Consider the following 22,569-nt stretch of genomic DNA (forward strand, 5'->3'; position numbering starts at 1 on the left):
TTTCATTATAAATGAGCTCTTTTTGACCTGACTATAATGTCATGAAGTGGGGACCTCTGAAGTGGGTGAGAACCCTTTAGATGTGTATGTGCATCTGGTGATTTAGGAAAAAAAGACCCAACACAACAGTTTTGTTCTTCAAATATATAATCTTACTTCAGTCATACAGATATATACATAGTATAATAAATAATATTTATAAAAACATAACATTTACGATTATAAAATAAAGAGGGAATTATTCACTTTAAAACATTTGTACAAAACTTTGGATATAGCGGGAGAAGTGTTGGGTGAGGGACTGAACATAGACAGGTAAGTCCAGGTAGGGAGGATGGGGGAAGGGCTGGAGTAGACACACATGCTAAACTATGTCACTGAGAGGCAACGTCTACACACTACTGCGTAACTTGTACTGTTTTTGCTAAGTATAATGAACAGGAAACGAGTGTGACAGTCAGAACATTGGAACATTTTTTTTTCTCTCCATCTGATTTGAACCTGCATTCCTATATTCACCAAGCCAATGCTCACTCAGTTGGTTCCTCATTTATAGAACGTGCACATGCTTTGTTGCGATTGTAGGATAAGATTTATCAGTGTGTACTTTTGGGAAAGTACCTTTCTTATTATGAGATTATACAAACTTTCCTTATGGTGTGACTTGAGGTTGTTTTTAATATTCATATTACCGAAATTCTCCACCACATTTGACCTCCTCAAGAAAGGTTATAATTACTGTTGGGTTTTGGCATTTTTTGATACTTAAAAAAAAGATGTTTTATCTGACTCAAGTAAAATGGTAGCGTATGAAGACAAGTTACTGTGCTTTTAGTTCTGCTCAGTGTGGGAGATTGAGGCTGCAGAGATATCGGTCTTCTAACATAACGCAACTCCATGGGAAGTCATTTTTGGGGCGCAAAGTACAAAAAAATGTATTTAATAGCAGGAATAATGACTTCAGAGTCACAATGCAAGCCTTGTTTGGAGCAGTCTGCAAGGCTGACTATGCTAACTAGGATCCTTCTCAGCAATACATATGCCAGTTCTTGGTTGTGACATTTTCTCCCAGAAATTAGATAGAAAGTTCCTAATGTTGTACGGCACATCTAGTTGGTAATTAGCAGCAAAAGAAACTGTCAACAAATAAATGGCACCAAGATAAAGTAAAACAACAACAACAACAAAACAAAACAAAACAAAAAAAGAAATGGAATAGATGATACCCCTAGCTTCTTAGAATTATGTCTCCAAGAATTAAACAAGTGTGCCACTACCACTGATTTCCATGTTGTCACATGTCCCACTTTTTTAAATCAGTGATACAAGTGATTTGCTTCTGACAAAAGATGGACCTGACAGATGCAAGTGAAAGGTATAAAAACATCTCCCAACGATAACAGCTTCCCATGGAGGGTCAGACTCAATATCAAACATGCAAAAACTCCATGGTATTTTCCAAAGAGACAGCCACAAATCATAGTTTTATGCAGTTGTTTACAACACAATATATGCGACTTGGTTGCCTCAGGCCTTGTGAAGAAGAATTTACTGGTTGATTACAAAGAGTTGCTAGCTTGCACTGACCAATGATTAGCTGGCATTAAAGACAGTGAATGTTTAACAGAATAGTGCATTACATATAGATGGTTAGGCTTGTTAGTTAAAGTTAAGGTTAACTGCATCTTTATTATCCCAAATTCCAATTTGTAGTACAGCCAGCAACAAGCACAAAAATAAATAACAACAAACACAAAAGAAAATTACAAAATTTACAATGATTTGCAGACATCACACCTCAAATCGCAGTTGGTTGTTCATTTAAAACACCAATGGCAGAAGTGAGCAAAACTTTTAAATCTGTTGGCAGTCTAACTCTGCGGCCAGATAGATGCAGCTTAAGCTCCTTCACCAGGGGACGGCTGGGTTCAGCGAGAATTGATCATCTGGAAGGGGCCTGCTATCTTGCAACACACCTTCTAGTTTGTTGATTAAGGAGACTGTACCGTTGTGTCAGTGATTGCGAAGGTCAGGACAGATTCTGGGAAACAAGATTCTAATATTCTTACATCAAATGAACAAACATTGGCAAATGTTTGGGCTTTTTTGCCCACAACACTTACAAGACGCTCAAATGTCAATTTGTTGTCAGTGACCTGAAATCCACTGCCATTTCTTTGGTCTTCAATATGTTAACGTCTTAGGGGGAGACTTTAGACCGATCAGTGAACACTTTAAGAACAATGGACATAAACCAGGGTTGCCATTACAGAAGCAAGGATGCACTGACTTAATCATCAGCAAATGTAATGATGTTGTGACCTGCATACTTGCTTTGCCAGACGCTACAACTGTACCATTAAAGAATCCATCAGCCAGCATATCATACTGGGATCAATGTGCAAACTTTGCAAACTGTCAGCTAAAATGTGAGGCTGGATGCAATGCCTAGAAGTCAATTGAAACAAGGCGTACAAAAGACTTTGCAATCTCAAAATGAGATAAAATCAAATTCATTAAAGTGCAAAGTGCATCATCAACGCCTCTGCTTGACTTGTACTCAAAATGAAGAGCTAAATGATTGTGGACCTTGTCTTTCGGGTCTTTCCAGACACAAATGACTTTATGGTGATACAGTGGCAGTATGAAAATAACAAAAAGTGTCATCAAGACTATTCCTCTCCTTTACAACCCAGAACACTTTCATCACCATTCCTCTGTCCACTTTAACATCACAGAGTCATGACCAAAATTTCTAAGGACTGACTATCTAAAACCAACTATATTTCAATGGTGTGTTCACTTCACTGTCAGGCATGGAAAGAAGGGAAATAAAGCAACTATTGGACTGCATTCCCATCATTGAGTTAACTCTTTCGCAGGCAGGGCTTAAGCTACACTCAGCAAATTATTGACTTTGTCCTTACCTCTGTGATTAAATTATATTAAAATAGATTTAATGAGTTGAGATTAGATAGATCTTTGTCAATCCCTTTAGGGATAACCCTTATTTGAAACTTGTACATACCTTCAGTCTCAGTTCAACATTGATTTTTCAGAAACGCTAGTTTATATAGACAAGGATGTAGCATACACACACGCACACACACACACGTGTATACACACACACACACACACATATATATATACATATATATATATATGTACATGTATTATGTATTTATGTATGTGTACATACGTACATGTGTGTACTGTACATGTTTTTTTCCCCCCCAGCCTTCACTGCCTGCAGGGAGAAGCAGCTCTGAGAAGTTTGTCCACTCAGTAGTACACAGCAGACACCCGCCTGCTAAGTTCAGCTTCAGTAGTAATAAAAATTAAGGTACAGGCAAATGATGCCATCAAAGTCGTTTTAGTTCAGAAATGCAACAAAAAGAAGCAAAAGATAAACCGCGTTCAGTGACCACAGTGAGGTGTTAGTTAGAAGATACAAGCACAGAGAGCCTGAAAGTCCTTTTTTTTAATGCATTAATCTCATAGTTACAAAGTGTGACTGTACATGCCATGTTGTTTATGTAGGCATGGAAGGGGAAAATAAATAAAGAGGAGATCTCAGGTCAGCACAGATCACAGTCTGGTCAGATGTACTGGGGTGGAGGAACTTTTTTGGGGAAGGAGACTTTTATGAAAAAAAAAGTAGATATCCACTCTTTTTCTGGGCTGGATACGTTGTGCCAATAGTTAGAGGAGGAGGGCCGGGGCTTGTACAGGGTGGGTCGTGTGCACATCTATCTGGGGAGGAAAGGGATTCATGCAGGGTGTGGAGGGGAGTCGAAGTGGTTGGATGGGCAGCACTAGTAGTCCAGCAGTCTGTTGGTGTGGGAAGCCTTGCCAAGCTCATTTGCACGTGTGGACATCGTAGACGCGCACGCACTCTTGGCAGCTGACGTAGCAGCACCAGTGGAAAATGCAATGGCACTTCTCTTTGCGCTTCTCAGTCCGGGTGTTGTGGCCTCGGCCGCAGCACAGCAGGTCACAGCCCTCGATGCCATGCGACGACACGTTGCAGACCCGATCGCGTGTCCCAAAGGAGCCGGTCTCCTGGTTGGGCTCACAGAAGTTGGGCGAGCCTTCGTAGTAGACGAGGTCGCGTTCGGTGGGATGCTTGAAGAAGTTGTACTTGACCCGCAGCGTCTCCACCCAGCCTCGGGACTCACGGTGCTTCTCCACCACCATCTCCGAGGCGCTGTCATACTTGTCCTTCAGGTAGTCGCCCAGCATGCGGAAGTCGGGCTGTGCCCACCAGCATGTCTTCACCTCGCAGCTTCCTGACAGGCCGTGGCACTTGCAGCGCAAGTGCATGTGATCGAGAATGGTCTGAGGAGCAACAAAAGACACCAGTCACCAGGACATGAACAACTTGTGCAAGTTTTGAAAGGCTCATACCCATTGAAATTGAAACAGTACTAATGTTCTTAGTGCTTTGACATCCAAAATAAGCAACAGCTTTCTGACCAACTTTGAAGAATCGAAAATTCTTTGGAATTTGTGCCTGATGATTTGAAGCAATAATCCCCCCCAAAAAAGTACTCTTTCAAGTGCCAAACTTCGCTGCCCTCAGGCTCTGAAATGTCTCTCCTTCGTTTATCCCAATAGATTCTAACAGCAACATCAGCAGGAACTTAACAAGCTCGTTGCAACCTGTGTTATCTCTTCTAATCCTAGAGAAGTTTCCTTTTCAACTTCAAGAGAATTTACAATTTCCCTCCCTCCTTGTTCTGCCGCTGTACTCAGTCACCAACACCTGGAGCTCCAGCTTTATTCCAGCTAAGTTTTAAAGGGATTTAAAGTAGTGACACTTTCGTACAGAAGTATGATCTGAAAGTGGAATCAACTTCAACCTGTGCCAGTTATTACTTGACAACTCAATCATTTTGATGGCAGTAAAGAAAGGACAATTTTAAATGTTTAACAATACAGACTCTGTGTGAGTGATCAGACAAGTTGTATGTTTTGCCTTTGTACTATAATTAGTATATATATATTTTTAATTTAACTGCTGGAGATTAGATTTATATATTTCTATTAAGGCGGTGAAACATCACCAGCTGGAATCAAAGGCAGGTGGCTGAGGCATCTTCTGGGTGCCGGGAGAATCAGGGTGGATGGATTGATGACATCTCACTGTGGAGCTTGTCATGCTACCATCAAGTCCCTGAAGCCCTCAGGGCTGAATTGCGGAGCGTGAGAGGGCCAGGTGGAGAGCAGAAGAAGCCCCTGCCAGTGCAGCTGTTTGGTTAGCTCCTGTGGTTTCCCGTGCGCTCACATCAAAGGGCTGCTTGTTGCCGTGTGGTCTCTCCATTCACCCCTCAGCAAGCTGCTGAGGAGCATGTTTTATCCGAGCAGTGACAGCAACTGCTGATATTTAAAGTCAGAGCTGATATCCTTCTTTTCCCCCTCAGCTCACCTGGGTTATTTGTCTGGGAGGGAATTTTTCAGTTGGATGCAAGGCAGAAAAGGTAATGTATGTGTATGCGGAGGAGTGGAATAAGATGTGAAAGGGAGAATATTTCTTGCACTGGTAATTTACCAGTCATTAAAAGTCAAGTACTCGTTTTCAAGTTGAAACTCAGAAATGTGGGGACAAGCCAATAATTAATCCACCCGAACAATTGATATTTTCAAACAGGAACAGAACCTTCAATTAGGGTTTTCCTCTTTTGTTAATTTAATAGTTCAATAGATTTTAAATCATTCGAGTCAAATCTGGATTTTTTTTTGTGTGTGTGTGTGTGTGTGTGTGTGTGTGTGTGTGTGTGTGTGTGTGTTTTCATCTTGATGCAATGGTTAGTACTATTGCTGCAAAGCAAGGTCGCAAGTTGTATCCCAACCTGGAGCCTTTCAGAGTGGAGTTTGCATGTTCTCCCTGCACCTGTGTGTCTGTTCTCTCTGGGCACTAAAGCTTCCTCCCCACAATCCAAAGACATCCACATTAGGTTTATTTTAAACTCTAAATTGTGACTAGGGGTAAGATTGAGTGGTTGTTTCTCCATGTTATCCCCGCTACAAACTGGCATGTTGTTCAGGGTAGAAGCTGCATTTGCTCTAAGATAACTGGGACAAGCAGCCAAATAATCACCACCACAGCTTAGGTGGAGAGATCATTTTCTCACAAAGCTATTCTATCTGCTATGCATGGAGACCGATGCATTGGGCCCCCCTGGTAGCGCTCCTTGAAGTGGAGGAGCAGGATACAAATGAAACTCTTTCTGCAATTTACAAAGCAAGCCTTATAAAGGAATGCTTTTCCCACTTTGGTGCGGAGGAACCTGACTGGCTTGCTTAAAGCCCTGACCTCAGACCCATCCAACACATTTGGGATGAACTGGGACATCGACTGCCAGCCAAGCCTTGTCCGCGGCACAACATCAGCGGTGACCCTCACTAATGCTCCTGTGTCTGAATGGGAGCAAATCCCTACATCCAGCTTCCAATGATCCTGTGGGAAACCTTCCCAGAGCACCAAAGTCTGTTTCAGTGCCAAATGATTTTGGTATTGAAGGTGTCACTGTAACGGTGAGATGCCCACCCTACTCAATCCATGCCTGAAGACTTACCGTGCGTCCTGCCTCATTGTTGTGTCGGTTCATTGCAGAGCGAGCATCTGGACGATTCTCTCTGGCGTCTGCAAACTCCCTGGAGACCAGGACTCCAAACTCAGCGTCCTCACTGCAGCCGCCCCACTTCCAGCCCTCCCCCGGAGGCCCTTTGTGGTGCGAGTCGCAACCACACATGGTGGATGTGCCCTCGGCACAGGAACGCGTCACTGCGAATGCCACACCTGCCGAAGCAATGGCATGGACGAACGCTGACTCCCGGGTCGCTGAGGAAGGAAGATGGAAAGAGAGCAGGAGAAAGAGAGACACATGTCAAACGTTGACATTCTGACATTTACAGTTGCCATCATTAACAGACATGTAGTGTACGGGCAATGACACAGTTTTGTCTCAGGTCAGCAGTGGGGGGAAAAACAACAACATAGAAGTGAAAGTCAGCAAGAGTCACAGATTCAGCATCACTGTTGAAGCACTTGGAACTTTCAGTCCCCTCAGTGACGACAGGCCTTTGTCGTTGTGTCAGGCAGGCCTAGCACTCAGCGGGTTCCTCTGACCTCCTGTCATCACTGAGGTGTGCTGCTTTGCATCTGGATAGTGTTTCAGGAATGTTGTCACCCCTCCTCCCCGCCCATCCTTTCTTGCTTGGAGCCCAAGGCCCTCTGGTGAAACCGAGCAGTGTGTCAACCTGAGTCTTTTTTACACTGAGGGATGGAGTTACCCCTCCTTTGAAGGCAACAGCTTATTATGTAACCAGACACCATTGTTTCACAATCACAGCACACTTACCGTGGCTCACCCATGACACTGTAGCTAGAGATGAATACGTCCATGGACAGGCGCCTCCCACACTCCTTGACTTTTTCCAGAGCATCAAGAGGCCTTGGGTTATGATACGCCAATTGCGTGATCTGAGTTTAGAAATTTGTATGAACACGACCCGGGAATGAAACCTGTACTTTGCAGACCACAGTGGCTGCTAAAGCCAGGAATTCCTCAGCTACTCCACTGCCAAAGACGGCTTTCAGGACCCAAACAAACCAGTTTACAAGCAAAAGTCAAGGTTTACTGACGTTTGGCTGGAGGCCGCCAAAGCGTTCCTCCTCTGCATGCATCAGACGGGAATGAACGAAAATATTGGGGTTTTATGCAAGGTGTAATTTTGGCAATGCTATGTTGAAATGCATTCTGATACTTTCAGACTCACGTTGAGTATCTCAGCGCAAACAAATTGCAGGATGCAGAGCAGAGTGTTCACAAGGAACTTATCAATTGGAACCAAGTATAGTTTTGTTCTGCTTTGACTATAAAATACAATTTTAACCATTTATTCAAAGCCAAAGGAGGCCGATTTGGTTCATTGCACTGAATATTTTTTGCAATGATTGGATGACATGCAGTCGTCAGGTTTTCTTCATCCCGATCACCCTGGCAAGTTTAGCTTGGCCCACTACGACAGGGGCCTATGAGCCCAAGGCCCTTGGAGCTCTGGCTGATGCTCCTGCTACCTACTGGGCCCATCAATCCGCCTTTGTTTCCCTTGTGTCACACTGTATTATCCGCACAAAGGGCCCAGCAACTCGCACCCCCACAGTCCTGCTATGCCCAGTGTTGGCATTCCCAAAACTCCTTTACTCCCTCCCGCTGTCCCTCTCTCTGGTCACCCTTCATGCCCCCGCCCCCATCCCCTTCCTTCTAGACTTCCACCACCCTGGCCAGCATGCAGCTTGCAGCGGCTGCGGTTGGTGGTTGGTGCCTTCTCCTTCTCTAACTTTTCCATTCATCCCATCCAATCTTGGGCGCGTTTCCCTTTCTTTCCTTCCCTTCCTTATGCTTCATCGTATCCCTCTGAGTGCACACTTGGGCTAAGGTTGGGAGAGATCTCCTTTCAGCATGTTTTCATGACAGAGTCAAAAGGGCGTGTGAATGGGGCGTCTGTGGGAGCTGGACTGTGTGAAGCGCGCACTTGGTCTTCATGCACAGCAGGGGTTGAGCGGAGCCCCCTGACCCTTTTCTATTGCCTGTAATCTCATTTGGCCTCCCTCTTCCTTTTATTTAACAGAGGGGCTGGAATTGCTCAACTGCCCATATCTGACCAGATTTATTCCCCTCTGACATTTCAGGCAAATTCATTTCCTATCAGGAGCGTCATGGGCAAGATGCAGCCAATTATCACTGTTGTTATGACGGGCAGCCAAGCATCCGCGTGATACATCTGAGATGTTGTCCCCCATTGTCGGGATTCAGTGGTTGAAAGGTATATATAGTGCAGAGACATTTGAAAGTGTCTGTGCACTATATATACCACCATCTGTGGTGTGTCTCTTCATATTCAGTGATGATGATGAATTTGCAGCACTGACACTTTATAGCCCCAATTCCACTGGCCAAAAAACGTGGTGATGTCCCGCTACTAATCGGCATTTGGTGGCAGTGGAATCGGCTCACCGAGCCGCGCTGTTCTGTGACAAAACGGGTCGAACAACCCGGCAAGCGACCCGGGTAATAATCGGCTCCGATCGGCTCCGCACCGATCGGCTTGCAATGGAATTGGGACACCCTGGACATCACCACCTTTTTCACCTGCTGCACGGGATGACGTTGAGCGTAATGTGCGCTAAATCATAATATCACGCCAGTTGCGGCGTACATCACGTACTGATGCAAAAATGTTTGATCACGTTCCATCAGCGCTCGATAATTGGACCAGACAATCCGTCTGGCGTGAACGACGTCATCGTTCCACTACAGCCAAAAGTGGCCAACAACTAAGAACACTGGCCACCGCCGGACTCTGGAATTCTGTAGCACTTCCTCTACACGATGACGTCAGCAGACACGCAGCGGTGAAAGCGCAGGGGGTGCAGCTTGCCGGCGGGGGTGACACCCCGCCGGGTTTGGTGTGTGGAGACGGGACTCAATGCCGATCGATTCCGCGACGTCCCGCGTCCAAAAACATGGTGACATCCCGCTAATTTTATTAGAACAGAGACTTTCGTTATTTGTCAGCAAAAGCCCGAAGAACAGGCCTGAGGGTGTAAGCTTGGAAATGCCATTTTAACAGCATGAAAACAGTGATGCAACCTATTTTACAAAGTTGAGTGCTGTTTGGCAGAGATCAGTTTTTATTGCATGCAGTGAGCCTGCATCAGTTCACCAAAGCGTCGACACATATAGGAATGAATAAAATAATTACCTTTATCCAAGACAGGCCCAAAGATTGCTAGGTTGTCCTTGATGGTAGTGCAGTTCCATCGGCGCCCCCTAAACTGGTGTTGGCATTCCTGGATCCCCAGCTTGACACCCTCAGCAATGCTGGGCATGATCTCTATGTAGTTGCGACAGAATCGCAGCTGCTTAGGCACCAGGCCAGGTATAGAGCCACACAGAATGGGTTGGGAGCCCAGAGATGAGTACTGCTGCCCCAGGGCCAGGGACCTGGACATAGACATGGAGAGGATCATTAGATGAGATTGGCCAGCCAATGTCACCCACAGATGCAGTCTTAAAGATTAGACCAGAATTATTTAAAAAAAAAATGATAATAATAATAAATAAATAAAAATCCAATTTGCCTGTTTAGTTATAGTAATAACACTAATATCCATTCAAATTCAGTTCCTCAAATTTAGAACAAAGTAAACAAAATTGTTGTATTTAGCCAACATTTTGTAAATGTTTTTACAATTGAAAGTCTTGCAATATTACTCGTATTTAGGCAATGCAAAAGTACTTTGCCAGTGTCAGATCTAAACTGGTACAGTGTCGACGGTGTGTTGTTTCAGTTCCTGTCCCGTAATTGCATCCAATCGGTATGAGCAAGATGGTCCAGATATCACAGAAAACCCATGCTATGGGAATTTAAGAACTGAAATAAAATAATTTGTATGTTTTCCCAAGGTGTGTGGTTCATTTCCACTCAGTACCTGGTGACAGGAGTTGTATCTGGTCCTAGGGTGTGGCACAAAGGCTCTGTGCTCTGTCTTGCTCTCTCTCCTGAGTTTTACCCCATAATAAAAGCAGCTTTAAAAGAGCTGGTGGCTGTAATGTTAACTAGATTAATTCCCCTCTGTAAAATCCATTCATACCCCATTGCTACTTTTACCAAGAGCTCCTGTTGCCCCACTTCATGGCAGAGATGAAGCTCTTAACATAGAGTTCTAAAACTGGGTCCATTTGTTAGTGTACACACAGACTTACTGATCAAACAGATGAACTTGTCAGTTTGGTTTGGGAAAAGTCCCCTTAGAAATATACAAAAACACCTGCCTCCACACTTCCATCATCCATTTGTGGTTTTTCCTCTGTAGCTCTTTTTTTTCGGGGGTTTAGTTGTCATGCAGCTGAGTTCTGCTGATGATGAATGCATATCTGAAGAAGTATGCCTCACAAGGAGGCGCGTGCAGATGTGCCTCAGCAGGAATTAATCACCACGGTGAGACAGCTTAGATCAACTTGTGATGCCAAAAACCATTATAGTTTCATTTGGGCTATTAATTTTAATTGCCTTCTTTATAAAGAGAGACAGGAGAAGAAGAATGAAAACCTGTTTTTTTGCGGCCCTGTTTAAACATGCTGTTTGTATAACAAGCTCAAGCGATTTCACCCAGAGGGTCACGCATTGACTAAAGGTCGCCACTTTTCTTGCTAATTGTGTACAGCACCAGAAGAAACATGTACACACGTCACTGGAAGACTTACAGAAGGTGTGTGTGATCTGGTGGAGGGTGTTTGGCTTGGGGAATGTGAAGGTGTAGCGACGCGGTAGCAGCGAAGAACAGACACTGGGCGGACAACGTGGTGCTAGAGGCCATGAGAACAGTTGAGGGGGTTTGGGTGGGGGGGGGGTGGAGCACAATTGTCATTGTTGAGATCAGAGCACCGCTCTGGATGACTTCAGGAGCCCTGCAGGCTGCAACCCAATCATAATCACCAGTGACTCCTGACAGATGAGTGCGGCACACTGCCCCACCCCAATATAAAAGCCAAGCCATTGAAGTCATATGGAAAGAGAAAAACAACTTTGGATTGGTTCACAGCTCATGTGACCCTGATACCCCCACCTACCCACACACACACACACTACCCTGATGCTGTTTTTCATCTCAGGTAAGTGTTGGTACAGGGGCCTCTGAGTATCCCGCGGTGCTCGACAAATGGTTGTGTCACTGTTGTGGCAAAGTTTCAGTGGTGCCGCTCGTGAGGATAATACACTGACCAAATGTCTTAGTGAGTTTCAAAGCCGACTTTGAAACTGCAACAACAGTGCTATTCATTACAAGTACTTCAGCTTTAGATGGTGTTTTGCTGATTTTGGTGTACTGAGGCAGAGTTAGTAATTTCCTACTTCCCATCAGTCTCTATTCACGTACCATTCTTGGGTGGGTACCCGGGCAAAGGAAGCCACATTAGCTCATCTGCCAGTCCCACTCCCACCTACATCACTGAGTTTGAGTGTTGCTGACTTAATGCTGTCTGGTGAGTGAGTGACTAAGGACCTTAATTACACTGTCTGCTCGCTCGGTTACTGCCCATTAATCTCCATGGCATGGGATGGACAGACGATGCCTTTCATGGAACTTTGATATGAACCCAGTGCCGCCAGATGGCTTTAAACCATTAACCGAACTGGTTCAGCAAAAAAAAGTTTTTTTTGCAACATTAATGAATTGTCTGTGCACTCACCTGATGTCCTAGCTTTTATAATGAATTCTGTATTATTAATTGAATCTTGCATTTAACTGAATGGGTCTTGGTGGTCGTAGCTTATTTGTACTACAGGCCTGAGCTTCAGCCGCCTACTGAGCTCTTTTCACACTGAAAGTTCCTCACTTGTTGCTCATGTTCAGCTCAGATAAAAGGGATATCTTTTTTTCTTTGGCAAAGTGCTAATGAGAGTCTTAACCTCCCCCCTGCATCTCAAAACCCCCGAAGGACTAAGAAGACTTATCGTGCAAACAGACACACATACAGACTCACGCATGGCGGACCACATGTGCGCCATGCTGCCTCGCTTCTGGGAAGCCACAAGCGACATGTCTCAACCGAATCGGGAGAGCAGTAGACGCACTCCGCCGGGGGAATCTGCTGCAGGCAATGAGAATGAGCAGCTGAGCAACAGGTCTCGGCCGGTGCGTGCCCAGGCAGGTCTGCGTGAGGGCCTCTGCTGGCCTGAGGGGGGTTACAGCTCGGCTCGGAGTTTTCTCAGTATCTAAACTCGGCTGATGTGAAAGTATGATTGGCCGCTGGAAACCACAGGGATGACAAAAGGGGCCGTAAAGAGGAGTCTACCCCACAACACGCTTAAGAGACAAGATTTATGCAATCAAGGCTTAGTCAACAAAGGTTCAGTCACACCCACTCTAATAGACTATAAGTCAGCGGTCACCCTGGTGCCAGTCTTGGGGGGACAGTTGTGATACTGTCAGAAAACAAAAAATGTTGCAGCTGCTATGTTGGGGGGTCTACATTAGAGGGGGCAGTTTGTAGCTCAGGTCTGTGCGCAGTTGAGCTTTCTTTTCTGTGACAAGGACCCTCATGTCCAGAGGCATGTCGAGTCCCAGGTGACCCTTTGAAGCTGTTGAGCAAACATGGCTTTTGACCTCAGTGCTTCAAGCCCAGTGGCCGACTAGTAGAGTCTGAAGTTCATGACCAGAACCAACGTAAGTATGTTTTCTGAGATTAGAACCCAGTTATACTGAGGCCATGGTGCGATTGCCAACATCACTTGCATCAACGCACACTTTTTTTTTTTTTTTTTTTTTTTTACAGTTTTGGCCTCTTTAGCCAAAGAAATCAAACCTTCCAGTGGCAACTCACTGTGTTACTTTACCACCACCCATGTATTGCTCGTTACATATTTTGGAATATACCGTTTCACCACTGGGCCTGATTTTTTTGTCCTAATTTTGATTGACTGAGGTTTCCAGTAATTTCCTGTTTAGAACAAATTGGAATGTTGGAGTGGCAGCTAAAGTATGAGAGTCAATCATGGAGCCAAGGAGCGGGATTAAAAAGCCTGCTGCAATCCATCGCGCCATTTACTCTTCCTAAGGCGCTGTTTAAAGACGCGTGGAAGCCTGCGTGCATGCATGTTGGGAGACAAAACCAATTGGGTTGTGTTGCTACATGTACAATGCCTACTTGCAGCCAGGTTGTCACTACGACGATGGCAGGAAGGTTTGGTGCCTTCAATCGCATTACCCGCTCTGTGCAACCATTGCAATAACGCTAATTGGGTTGAGCCCTTGTTGCAGGAGATTCTTTAAAGTGCTGACACTTGATAATATAATTTTCCGTTTACTTCTTCAGCATGAGCTGGGACTCTCTCCAGAAGGCTGGTTTGAGGTCAACAGGGGGCTGATCATATATTCAGCTACGCCTCATTTGTGCACAGGGCATAATTAGAGTTTTTCAGAAATAGAACATATCACGGCCCTCTCACTTTTGAACATGTTCTCTTCAGAGAGCGAAACGTTTGTTCAACTTCTTCTGTCTCACCTTTATTACATTTGATAACTGTAGCCAAGTGTATCAAACATCAGTTTGAAGTAAAGGAGCATTTTGCAAAGCTTGATTTGATGAAACCCTGTTGTGTCGACAACGACTGCCAGTCGTTTTTGCCCGTGTCTGAACAAGTTAACTTATTTTGATAAACAGAAATTATTGCTTGTCTGTGTTTGGGTTTGCGCCTGAAGTGCTGAGTCCCGCTTGGTGTGTTCTACTAAAGAAAACCACTCTCCTGAAAGCGTCATCTGTGGCGTCAGACTGCGGAGAAACGGTTTGCATTAAGCCCCCATCCTCCTCTGATCCGCCCTGCCACCAACAACACCTTCATGTCGACGCTGCGACTCGGCTTGTCAGATTCGCCGGGAGGACGCGGCGATGCTAAATGAGGCCCGCTCTGAGCCGTGAGGGACAATGCGTTGAAAAGTCATGTCAGAATTTTTTATGAATCCCACGAGCAGAGCCCACGGTGAAATAACAATACAAAAGAGAATAAGTGGGCCAAGAACAGTTGCCGGCTCTGCCCGAGGATGGGACTTTTCCTGGTGGAGGCTGGAATGCGCAGCTTGCGTCTGTGTTTTGTTGTTTTCTCTCTGGCACACTTTTGATTTGTAGTTCAACAGCTCCTGGCTGATCAGATAATAAATGACGGGACCCCTGAAAAATGTTCCAGCCTGCTCTCTCTCTCTTTCCGCCTCCTCCTCCTCCTTCCTCCCATCTCTCTGCTGACTGGTGCAGGGAGTGCAGTGGTGGGACAAGGAGGCCCTGCAGTCACATACAGAGGGAAGCTGAACAGCATGTAAACTTGTGAACCTGTCTGACAGGAAGTGGATGGGTGCACCAGAGAATAGAAGGCACCGATGGATGCATATGGTGTCTGTCTGTCTTTCTGTCTCTCTGTCTGTCTGTCAGTGGACGCAGAGGAGTCAAAGCTGCTGTCTTCATCCAGACTCTGCTCGGCCCGGAGCGATGCGACACAGCTCATTAGGGCCACCTTGTTGGCGCTGCTGCTCGGTTAGTGAGCAGTCATGCAAAGCAAAACTTTCAAGGGATTGTCTGGAATCTTCCAGCATATGTCTAGAATTAAGTTGTGCAACTTTTAAATTCAAACTAATTGCTGCAAACTGTTAATTCTAACAAACGTAACAGTGGCAAACTTGTTATTCTAAAAACGAAACATCTGGGAGTTGTAGGGGGCGGCGGCAGGGGTGGGGAGGGGGGGCATAAATGGAATGTAAAACATGCGACTCTGTAGGTATTTCTGTAACAGGTGATATTTCCTACTTGTATTCAAAGAGCAACAACCTGGAATCAGTACTTCAGTACTGAATATGTATGAGAGTGAAGTTGCTTTGATCATCATGATCAGAATGATGAAGTATAGGTGCTGTCAAAGATTTAGCTGTTCCTTGTTTCCTTGTTCATACTTTGTTTCTGCCAAGGTGACAACTGGTTTGATGAACAATCTTTTTCTCATGGATTCTGCGCACCACCACTATGGGCCAACCTGACCCACCCAGGATTCAAACCCCGGTTCTTCTTACCGTAAGGCCACTAATCACTGTGCCAACGTTGAAATTCAAAAGTATGCATTCAAAAATATTCAACTCCGTTATTTTTTGGATGACAACAAATGCCAATTGTTGACTCTCGCACCAACAAGCTACCCTCACTGACTCTGCCGCTAGCGGAGGAATCTGATTGGTCTGTTTTGAATGTGGCAAGAAGGTGTTCATCTGCACCGTCAAATACTGAAAGGGACGACATACCCAGCTTTACTGGCATTACTGATGCTATTGGGACTATCTTCAGTTCCTATGTTTCATAATTAATCAACGTTTCATAAATTGTATCACATATAGTAATATACCTGGTAACCTATTGAATGACCAATTGAATGGTACCCTTTACTTTCTTTTCCTCTCCATTGTGCACCTGTGGTGTTGGGTCGACCTAGTTGATGACCGGGTGGAGTCATGACTGTTAGACTGAGCACATTTGATCAGATCATCTCTCCCAGTGACTACACCAGTCAGACAAACGACTCCCTGGCTATAATTAACATCAGTAACAAGTTCTGCAGGTGAGATCAGCCAGGTAATGACGACTTTAAAAGGTTGTGAGCTCGTACCTCCACACGTGTGCCCTAATGATCCCTTTGCCCCTGGCCGTTGTTGCTTTTCCCTTTGAGGAACCGTCCTGGCCTGTGTTTTAGTGCGGCTAATGGTGAGGGGGGTCAGACTTTGTCATTTCCTACAGGAGAGCACATTGTTAGCCCTTTGATGGTCCCTGAAGATTAGGACTCGCCTTGTGCTGCTTTGAAATAGCACTCTCCTTTGAACCTCTAACCTCGCCGACTGGCTCATCCCACATGTCTGCTCGGTGGAAGCACAGGCTCTGAGACCAGCACATGGGTTTCAGCCTCATTTAAATCTTTTTAAGTCGCACTAAAGGCCGACATCATTATGGACAACAGTACAATATTGAAGATACTCCTTCAGTATTGGTCAAGTCATCATGCAGACAACACTTTTCCGATACAGGAAGCTTATGCGTTAATTTGACAAAAAAAAAAAAAAAAGCCACACAGATATCAAATGAAACAGTTGGAGCATCACCACAATGTTGTACCACATCAAGAGAGGTTAGTACACATAAATGGCATACATAATACAGTTTAGCCTTCTAAAGTCTCAGATCACCACAAAATGATCAGAAACCAATGTTTTCTTGCTACAAAGTTCATCTCAGTCAGACATCCCAGTCTCATTGGGGCATTTTGCATGTGATGCAAGAGCTTACATGTATATATTGTCATGTCCAATCATACGCCTGGAATATGTGTCTGCTGAACGTTGTCAAATCCATTGTCCTGTTTTTGTTTTTGTATTATTTAAAGTCGCTACACGGTGTTTAAACGCTGTCAAAATTGGTTACATCCTCGAAAGAAATAGTGATTAGTCCACACAAATTAATTCTAAAAAAGGTCAGAAATGTGTTTCTGAAAAATATATTGAGCAGAAATCCAGAAATGTTTTATTATAAGTTATTTTAAAGACATTTTTTCCTGTGTGCAAAGCTTCACATCTCCTACCATCTGTAGCTCACTTAAAAAAAAACTAAAAAAACATTTGATTTATAACACATTGTAAAATTTTGAATTTTTGAATTTTTTGAATCAGTGTGAGGCTGGTTCATGCATGCATGATTCATTCATTTCACAGCCCTGTGTTTGCTGTGGAAAACTTTGTAACTTAACCATGTCAAGTGCTGACACTGGCCAAAAGCCAGAAAAGTTATGTGTCACATTGAAGTCTCGTGCGCGTCACAATTTCATTTGTGATCACTTTTACATTTAAACAGAGTGAGAAATATATTTTGCGCACATTGAAAAATATTTCTTGGACAGAAAGTCACTTATCATTATCTTTCTTTTATTCTTTAATCTCTATCCAGAATTAGTGATTCCTCAGAGTGCCCTTTTTCATTGGAAGAGTGTTCCGACCCTCAGTGGATGTCGCCCTCTCACGCTCTCTGTGGACACATTTCTCTCGGGATTTAGCCCAATATTGTCCCTGCAGCAGTCCACAGCCGTTCATAATGAGAACCCCAAAGTTTGCTGTGAATGACATTCTTCCACCTTTCAATGGCACCATCCAGGATAATAACGGCCAAACATCCTTGATCTTTTCACACACAAGGCAGTGGACGGAGGATTTCCCCCGCAGTAAGAATCATTTAGGTGATCCCTGTGCCAACGGTAGGGGTTCTGGGGTTGAAGACCGAATTGAAGATTTGAGTTGGGTGGGGGGGCGGGTGGTGGCCAGATAATGACATTCCTGAGACCCAGAGATGGACTTTCTGGGCCATGTTAAGCTGCTCAGGTTGAACTGGGATGGTCTCCGTACATGGCGGGAAGTCTGGTGAAACCTTTGTGTGAGATCTGCTGCCAGGTTTACCAATGACACACCAGCTTCCCAAAACCTCCACAAGTAAGGCTTCCGTCAAGAAATGTTTTGTACTAAGGATGAGCTGATGTGGCTAATCCATGTTTCCTAATTTCAATCAAGCGTTGGGAAAATCCCAATTAAAAATAAACATATTGACAAATGTTTTTTATTTATCTGATACAAGGGCAAACTTCCAAACTTCCCTTGTTATCAAATTACATTTATCATGTGCATGTAGCAGTTAATAGTTACAATTTGACACTGAGTATAATTAAATACTGATGATGTTGATAAGTTCAGCCAAATAATTAACTCCTTTTTATTTCAGATTTCAGACTTACAACTTTATATTCTTTGGTTTTGCCTTAAAATCATGTTTTTGATGGCACGCTGTATGTGGAATTGGACCAAAATGCTGTGCACAAATTATATTGTTTTTTTCCCCACTCTTTCCAACCTTTCACGTCACGGAGAAACACCCATCTTAAAAGTTACTCGTCCAAATCCTGCAAGCGTTGAACTCTGGTGCCGTTTTAACAGCGGCAGCGCTAACAGGGGATTAGGAGAATTACTGGTATTGCATGTAAGTCTGCCGTGGCCACTGCGCAGCGTCGCCCACACCAGCGAGAGCTGCTAGCGCCGCCGCTGATGGCTGCTGTTGGCCTGAATTCAGTCAGGGTAATTTGCCGCTGAAAGTGACTGTCGTCAGTGCACCAACACACTCCGTACCTGGCCAGCTGGTTGAGACTCGTGTCTCCTGTCTGACGTTTCAACAGCCACACCGGCAGCTATTTTTTGTCGACAAGCTGTCTCATAATTAAGACGATACTTTGACTATTATATTTGCCTTTGAAACAGTTGCGGTTGACGTTTCTCTTAGGTGTTTGTGCCACATCTTCTGTCTGTTTTCAACCAAAGCATTTCCCCAACAGTCTTGCACGCAAGCAAGCGGCCCCATCGGCGGAATCTCGAGCCCGCCGAGCATTCTTTTTTTTCTTCCTTTCAACCACATCCTCACCTTTCCTCATCAGTTAGTGCAGATCAAAGCTGTTATTTATGTTTTGTTTTCAACAGCCCGGCTTGTTGAAAACAAAAAAAGGGAACGCTGCGGGGCGTGAAAGCCGTCAAAACTCCCTTATCCCACTTCTGCTGCGTGATTCACAGCGCAGCCCTCACCCCTGGGACAGAGGCTGAGATGAACCTGACTGAAACGCCCTCTTTATTGAATTCGCCACCTCGTTCTGCCTCCTCGCGAACAAGCCGGACACCCGGAGTCATGCCTCCTGACTACCGGACGCCCGTTTCCCAGTCGCCCCTACAGCCACCCAGCACGGTGCTCACGTTACAGAACTTGTTCACCAACAACAAAGATGGTGCTCATTGTTGAGAAATACCAAACCGATGTTGTCTATGTGTGTGTGTGTGCGTGGGTGGGCGCGCACGAGCCCCTGGAACAGAACAGCTGCAAGAGAATCTCCTTTGTCGCTGGAGGACGAGTGTGAAGACGTCCTGCTCGCTGCAGAAGACCCTGTGGCCTGCGCACTTGGCAGCCGCCCCCGCTGTAACCAAAACCAGAAGATGCTGGAGGGTTGGACAGCGCTCTGCCATGACCACATGCTACTCGGGCTACTAAAAGCGCAGTAGCTCTGACAGGGGATGGTGTCGCCGGCCAAGAGAGAGCGTTGTCATCCGCCAGGGCAAATATCTCCCAAATAAAAGACTTATGTTACAGAGGGGAGACAGGGAGCCACGAGGCCGGCTGCGTGTAGCCTTAATCTCTGATGAGATAAACCTCTAGATTTCACTCCGCCTGTGCCGAGAGCGATGCAGGGCAATTTAACAAAGAATATATATATTTAAAAAATCTGCCCTGCGGCACATAACATATTGTCTCCTGACAAATCCTCTCGTGGAGGGGGGCTGGGGGGTGACGCGCGAAACTGATTATTTTCTCCCCCAAAACAAAACAGTGTCATTTCTTTCCAGCTGATGCTGAGGCAGCCTGTTAATGGACCTTTTATTTGCTTAATTTTACAAAACATCTGCCTGAAATATGCCTGCCTTTTATTCAAAACACCAAAAAAAACTCAAAACATTTCATATCCAACTCACGGCCGGCAGCTCGAATGCAAAACGCCGGCAAGAGCGACTAAACAATGCTGCCGTGTTGAGATGAGATCGTTGTTCTCTCGTGTTTCTAGCGATGATGCGCTTGTGTTTCCAAAAAAAAAAAGAAAAAAAACATATGAAAGAGAGAAATCAATCATGTGGTCGAAACCGGAGCTCTCTTTGATGCTTTGTTGAGTTGTCAGGAGCTACACCGGCGATGTGTTGTTGTCCCTGAGCCTCACACACACGCAGCGGATGGAAGAAGCAGGACTCTCTCTCTCACACACACACACAGACTCACAAGTCACACACTGCTACTGCTGCTGCCGCTGCTGGCCACTCATGTCAACACGGCAGCTCAGCCACTCCAAACACAAGTCTGGGTTTTCACTAATTTTACGGCTGTGAAACTGAAAGTCCGTCCTCTTTGCATCACATCAATATGACAGATGGACCTGAGCGTAGAGGGGGGGAAAATTAAGGCGAGCCTTTTCCACTACTCCACTCTTTGAGGTTAAGATTCTTTGGACTGGGCCGGAGACATTTTTCCACCGTGCCCTCTCCAAAACGATCATTTGACCAAAAAGGATTTCCTCTCTGGGCTCCTGATGGTGAAACTCCTGTGTACGTGCATGTGTGCGTGTGTGTAAGTGTGTGTGTGTGTGTGGATTGGTACTCACCACCAGATGGGATAGCCTCCGAGCACCCGCGAGCCGGACAACCACACACACATCAAATATCCAATCAGATACAAATCCATGAGGGTAAGCCTTCAGCCGCACAGTCTCTGTGTGTGTGTGTGTAAGGGAGAGAGAGAGAGAGAGAGCGAGAGGCTGAACGGATCAATACATAGAACTTCCAGCAGGCGATTTTTGTTTTCCAGGGAAGCTTCAGGGTAACTCGCTTGATGAAAGAGGGGGGAAGTTTTGAATCATATTGAAAAAAAATCAAAATTTGAAAGAAAGAATATTCCTCCTGCTTCGGGCCCCCCCTCCTCGTTCTCTGAGTAGGGCCAGGAAAAGTGTGTCTGTCTCCTCGTAGTTAAGAGAATAAGTGTCTCTGACACACAGACACACTCACAACACACACACACTCTCTCTCACACACACACACGCACACACACACACTCCTACCCGTCCTCTCCTTCCCTCCCTCTCTCTGAGGTTCTTCCCCAAAGGTAGATATCTTTTTCTCTCCCTCTCTACTTTTTTCTCCCTGAGGATGCCTCATCCACAGGCCCCATATTAAAGGGGGGGTGGGGGAGAGGGGGGTGGGTGCGCGTGAGTGGGGTGGGGTGGGGTGGGATGGGGTGGTGGAGGTGGGTTTTTTTTTTGGAGATGTCAGCTGGCAAGCCAATCACAGGAGATGGCCTTAGGTTACGAAAAAGAAGAAAAAAAAATTTGCTCCCATCTGTCAATCACGCAACCTCCCTCCCTCCCTCCCTCCCTCCTTTCCTCCCCCCTCCCTAGTAGTGTGGAGAGAAAGGGAAGAGTGAGGAGAAGAAAAAGAAGAAGGAGGAGGAGGAGGACGAAGAGGAGGAGGAGGAAGAGGAGGAGGAGGAGGAGGAGGAGGAGGAGGAGGAGGAGAAGGAGGAGGGAGGAGACAGGACATGAAAAAGGTAGAGCCAAGTTACTCAACTTGTTTCATCCGGGATCCTGGTTGCGTACGCGCGCACACACACACACACACACACACACACACACACTCACACACACACACACACACACACACACACACAAATCCCCAGGGTGGCTGCTGCAGGGATGTAAGAGGACTTAAACACACTCAGATTTTGGAGGGTTGTGTGCAGGCTAATTAATAACAGTTAATTATAATATAATACTTCCAATCATAATCTATCCATCCCTGATCCGTCTACTCTTCTCCTGCAATGAAGCCAATCCCAGCTGTGGCAGGGCAAAGGCGGGGCTCCATCCTGGACAAATCACACTCACACCTACGGACAATTTCGAGTTGCCAATTAGCTCAACGTGCACGTCTTTGGACTGTGGGAGTAAGCCGGACGAGCCGGAGAGAACCCACGCAGACACACGCAGCAAGAACATGCAAACTCCACACAGGAAGATTTTCCCAATTGTCTTCTCGCTGTGAGGTCACGGTGCTTACCACTGCTCTGCTCTAATTGCAATAACAGTAGGTTTTATTCCCAATGGTCCTTTCAAAACTAGAGTTAAATGAAAATGAGTACAAAAAACAAGCAACAAAACAGCAAAACAAACAGACACAGACAGAATTTGCCAGTATGACGTCCTCTGGCAGGGAATTCCAAAGTTCAGGAGCTGTGAAGGCCCGGTCACCTCGCGACACACGTTTCAATTCAGGAAAGCAGCGAAGGAGATGTCCTTGCATGCAGTTCGCACACGCACGTCAACACACGCACCGCTAACAGTGAATTTTCTAAATTGTTG

General features: G+C 45.4%; 1 protein-coding gene across 1 annotated transcript; it reads right to left on the reverse strand.

Moving 5' to 3' along the window:
- Positions 1–138: 138 nt before the first annotated feature.
- wnt3 (wingless-type MMTV integration site family, member 3) lies at positions 139–21,323 on the reverse strand. The gene is made up of 4 exons (XM_076034873.1): positions 20,821–21,323; positions 9,772–10,013; positions 6,579–6,844; positions 139–4,338 (listed from the first exon to the last, which is right to left on the reverse strand). The coding sequence occupies exons 1-4, from the start codon at positions 20,898–20,900 to the stop codon at positions 3,859–3,861; spliced, it is 1,068 nt and encodes a 355-aa protein (XP_075890988.1). The 5' UTR covers positions 20,901–21,323; the 3' UTR covers positions 139–3,858.
- Between the last annotated feature and the right edge of the window lie 1,246 nt (positions 21,324–22,569).

The sequence above is a fragment of the Nelusetta ayraudi genome, unplaced genomic scaffold (assembly GCF_046127955.1).
Source record: "Nelusetta ayraudi isolate G7.1 ecotype Tasmania unplaced genomic scaffold, CSIRO-AGI_Nayr_v1 ptg000042l, whole genome shotgun sequence".
NCBI lineage: Eukaryota > Metazoa > Chordata > Actinopteri > Tetraodontiformes > Monacanthidae > Nelusetta > Nelusetta ayraudi.

Bases quoted from the DNA above. Each gene is read 5' to 3' on its own strand.
- wnt3 (XM_076034873.1), bottom strand. From the start codon at position 20,900: ATGGATTTGTATCTGATTGGATATTTGATGTGTGTGTGGTTGTCCGGC. The intron at 10,014-20,820 runs GTGAGTACCAAT...GTCTATGTCCAG, and splicing joins GGAGGCTATCCCATCTGGTG to GTCCCTGGCCCTGGGGCAGC. The intron at 6,845-9,771 runs GTAATTATTTTA...TTCCTTCCTCAG, and splicing joins TGGGCCTGTCTTGGATAAAG to CGACCCGGGAGTCAGCGTTC.